Raw genomic sequence first — 4,095 nt, 5'->3', positions numbered from 1 at the left:
GTTGTCTACTAATTATAGTAGGAGGACTGATTATACCATATGTTCTGACATGTCATATCTCATACTAGTCACATCCATCGTATCTGATTTTGTCAACCACTTGGATTGGTGTCAGAGATGGGACATCCGCCCACGCCCTATTTTGCTAGCACACTTGAGTGCGCTCATATCGAAGTGGTCCGAGTAGGAAAATTCCCGGTAACTTGCATGAGAGCCCGGGCATCCAATAGCCCGAGGAGAAGAAGTCTCGGGCATTCCATGGCTTGGCCTTCTAATGAACCCTTTCCATAGATTCTCCCTGACGAGCTATCCATCTAGTGCCCCTGGCCATCCGGGATCCGAGCTCCTTTGTAGACCTACCTTATTGCCCCGGATCACCCATGACTCGGGAACAATCCTTAACCCTGACCCGGACACTATCCATGACCCGGGACATCCCGGGACATCATCAATATACAATCCATCTCACCTTTTTTAATAGAATCTTAGATAAAACTAAATTTTTGTCATATTTAGAAAGTTTTCGTCAAAAAAAATGTTATAAAAAATATTTATTAATATTAATATATTCATCAACCGTATTAAATAAGTGAAACTCATACAGTGACAATATATATATATATATATATATATATATATATATATATATATATATATATATATATATATATATATATCATAATCATGAAAATGTAAAATAACCTCTATTAAATCATTCAAAGCATTCATTCTTGAAAGATAATAGCAGCCGATTAATGAAGCTAGGTTTGTATACATAATTTATAGCTTAATATGACTTTCATAGTTCAATGACTTTCATGTCATATATCATCATGCTAATTGGCCAATCTATATTATTTAGAAAACAAATAGCAAATATATGTGTATTAAATGTGAAGTCTTATCAATTTATTTTTTAAAATTCAGATTTGAATTTGATATTTCTTGAAAATATAAAATATATTTAAGTGTCTATATTAATTATATCATTTCATTTGATTTTGGTTATGCATTTGAGTTTTGTATTATTTTAATATATTTAATTTACATTATTCTATACCATATTAAATAAAATGCAATTTTTTAATATAATAACGTTTTTCTATCTTTTGAAAAGAATTCTATTGATTATCTATAAATTATTATTATTATATATCTTAATTATAACTTCAAAAAAATATTTTTATAATGTTCTAAAAAATAGTTAAAATTTTCAATTACAATTTATTCATCTAATAATTGGCAAAAATTTTGATTCTTTGACAAATATTATTTGTTGTTTAAAGTTTTGATAGACAAAATAACATAATTTTTTTTAAATATTTTTTTATTAGTAACAATTCCATTCAACCATGATAAAAAATTCACTTTTAGACGCAGAAGATTGATAACTTAATTTAAGCATTTTCTTAAATGATATAAACATTTTTCATAAAATAATTTTGTATATTAATATATAAAATTAAAATATATTCATTATATTATAATAATTATTCAAACGCTAATACTATTAATTTAAAACATAAATTATATTAAATAATATTTCATACATCACATGAGTAAAATCTTAGCTATAGTTACAAAACTTAGATAACTACATTTTTTTGCTTTCTTTTTTTGATTTGGGGTGAAGTTGTGAGTTGTGGACATAAAACGCAAACCTCTCTCATATTTGGAAGCCACGAGGTGGGTGGCTAGATGATCACATTCTTGATAAGGTACCTATTCTGAAATTCCAATACCTGGCATGTAGCTCTGCTAATTATGTAGTATTTTATCATGCTAACATGGAAACTTGTGCTAAGACGAGCGTCTTGTGTTCCTACTTGGGATTGTAATCTCAACTTTCACTAAGCAGTAGCGGAAGCCATGGATCCCTGTTGAAAGATTAGAGGCCTGACATGGGTGTTCTCTGCCGCATTGTTTTCTCCCTCGCCTTCATCTTCTGCATCCCAGAGAAAACTAGCGTAGGCTGCTTGTATGTAACTGGTAAAACACAGAAGCGATGGAAGCTTAGGACTTAGGAGAGAAAAACATTAACATATACTTGTCTAAGATTTATTGTTACTGAGTTCCTATATGTCGGATGAATTAATGTGTTACAGCTTCAGATTTCTTGCTTTTCCATACCTGTTTTCTGATGATGCTTGAATTGCTCTTTCGAAATAGTTCGCGGCTCGCTCTCTGTCATGTTGGGATTCCCATATTAATTTTGCATACTGTGACAGAATTTCACCATCTTCAGGATCAGCCAAGATTGCTCTGGAATAGCAATCTTCCGCTACCCGAAGGTCTCCCTCTCCCTTTCTCTGCACAAGACCGAATTGTTAGAAGGTAAGTTTCTTTTATGCAATAAAGTTCTGTTATTAAAACTGCTATGGCTTAAAAGAAATAAAGTAATGGATATGTAAAGTACTTGGCGAGTAAGAAAAAAGGACTCGCCTGGTACAAGAATTGAGCATAATTTCTGAGGAACAACGGATTTCCTGGATTTTCTTGCAACACTCGCTTGTAATGTTCTTCGATGCTCACACCCTGGCTGTCACCATCGTCTCTGTCGAAGACAACAGGTTTATAACTTCCACCACTACCGCCGCCTGGGACATATCCACCACCATCGAGAGAAGTGGTATCAGAAACGCCAAGGCCTGCTATTAGATACATATTCCCTTTATCACCTTCAGTTTTCAAGCCGCCATAACCAATCATATCGGTCCTTTTCTCTTTCAAAACCAAATTTTCCACCTTAAAAAGATTCCCACTTTCTTCCGCTTCAAAATCATCTTCTTCTTCAGCATACTCCTCATCGTTATCTTCACACTCATCAAAAGTTCTCATCTTTCGACATAAGATAGATGGGATTGCCTCCAAATTAATTCGGCCAGGTTTTCGACCAACTTTCTTCAAACACTGGTTGGAGAAACCGAACTCATCAACATTGTACGAAGCACAAGCATCAACCAATTGATCTTCCAGGTTCCCTTCAGATTGAACCCTTCGAAATCCTTTCTTGGAACTTAAATCCGGGGTTGCTTTTATTTCACCGACAGAAGGAGAATGTAGCGAAAATTTGCTGAACTTTTGAGATCCACCGAGCTGAAGTGTGCTGTGTTTCACGGTGGCGCCATGATATTCAGATTGATGATGGTAATTATTGGGGCTTTCTGAGAAAGATGAGAGAAGGGATCCAAGAATTGGTGTAGAAGAGCTCCTAATTAGCATCATCTCTTTGGCTTCGCAGTTAATTTAAAGACTTATTTTTTTATTGCTTTAATGTTTCAGAAAGATTGATTCCCTTGTAAATATATATATAGAGCAGAGAAAACCGTGTGGAGATTTAAAAAAAAGAAGAAGAAAATTTGAAGTGAAATTTCCTGGAACATACGATGCATGCACAAATAGAGAAAGTGATGATGTAATGAATGGTGGAGAATGGACAATCTAGCTGTTAGAGAGAAAAATATCATTTTCTTCATGGGTGGGGATGGTCAATTTTGATGCATTAAAGAGAGTCATGTGATCCTTGGGATGATCATGGGTCGGGTCACTAGGACCTTCGATCCGATCCATTTTTTTTGTGAAGATTATTTAAAATTTAAGGGAAAATTTTGTGTGAGACGGTCACACATCGTATTTTGTGAGATGGATCTCTTATTTGGGTCATCCATGAAAAAATATTATTTTCTATACTAAGAGTATTACTTTTTATTGTCAATATCGGTAGAGTTGACGGATCTCACAGATAAAGATACGTGAGACCGTCTCAAAACTTAAACACATACCCGATTCGACATATCAGACTCATTAGACTTGTTCGACAATTATATTTATTATATATTTTTACATCTTTAATTTTTTATTAATACAATGATAATAATAAAAAAAAAAAAAAAAAAACAAAATAGTTCAAGTTAAGGCTCTTATTACAAAATCAACTTGGCCAAACTAATTAATCAACACATTTTTCTTGAAGTTTTTTCCTTATCGTTAAATATTATAGGACATTCTGATATAATTTTGAAGCTTGAATATTTATTTAAATACAAATAAGTAAAAAGGATTATATAAAACTTGTCAAATAGTGTAACTTGTTAT

General features: G+C 32.9%; 1 protein-coding gene across 1 annotated transcript; it reads right to left on the bottom strand.

Annotated features, from left to right (window-relative positions):
* Nucleotides 1-1,510: 1,510 nt before the first annotated feature.
* LOC140831041 (uncharacterized) lies at nucleotides 1,511-3,325 on the bottom strand. Its single transcript, XM_073194746.1, has 3 exons — nucleotides 2,443-3,325; nucleotides 2,131-2,309; nucleotides 1,511-1,986 (listed from the first exon to the last, which is right to left on the bottom strand). The coding sequence occupies exons 1-3, from the start codon at nucleotides 3,223-3,225 to the stop codon at nucleotides 1,851-1,853; spliced, it is 1,098 nt and encodes a 365-aa protein (XP_073050847.1). The 5' UTR covers nucleotides 3,226-3,325; the 3' UTR covers nucleotides 1,511-1,850.
* Between the last annotated feature and the right edge of the window lie 770 nt (nucleotides 3,326-4,095).

This window comes from Primulina eburnea, chromosome 1 (genome assembly GCF_022965805.1).
Source record: "Primulina eburnea isolate SZY01 chromosome 1, ASM2296580v1, whole genome shotgun sequence".
Taxonomy (NCBI): Eukaryota; Viridiplantae; Streptophyta; class Magnoliopsida; order Lamiales; family Gesneriaceae; genus Primulina; species Primulina eburnea.
This window is presented reverse-complemented; position numbering and strand designations above follow the sequence as displayed.

What these genes read in the sequence shown, in the direction of transcription:
- LOC140831041 (XM_073194746.1), bottom strand. Translation starts at nt 3,225, where the DNA reads ATGATGCTAATTAGGAGCTCTTCTACACCAATTCTTGGATCCCTTCTC. An exon ending in ATGCTCAATTCTTGTACCAG is followed by an intron (nt 2,310 to 2,442) that starts GCGAGTCCTTTT and finishes GGTCTTGTGCAG; the next exon opens with AGAAAGGGAGAGGGAGACCT. An exon ending in CAAGCATCATCAGAAAACAG is followed by an intron (nt 1,987 to 2,130) that starts GTATGGAAAAGC and finishes GTGTTTTACCAG; the next exon opens with TTACATACAAGCAGCCTACG.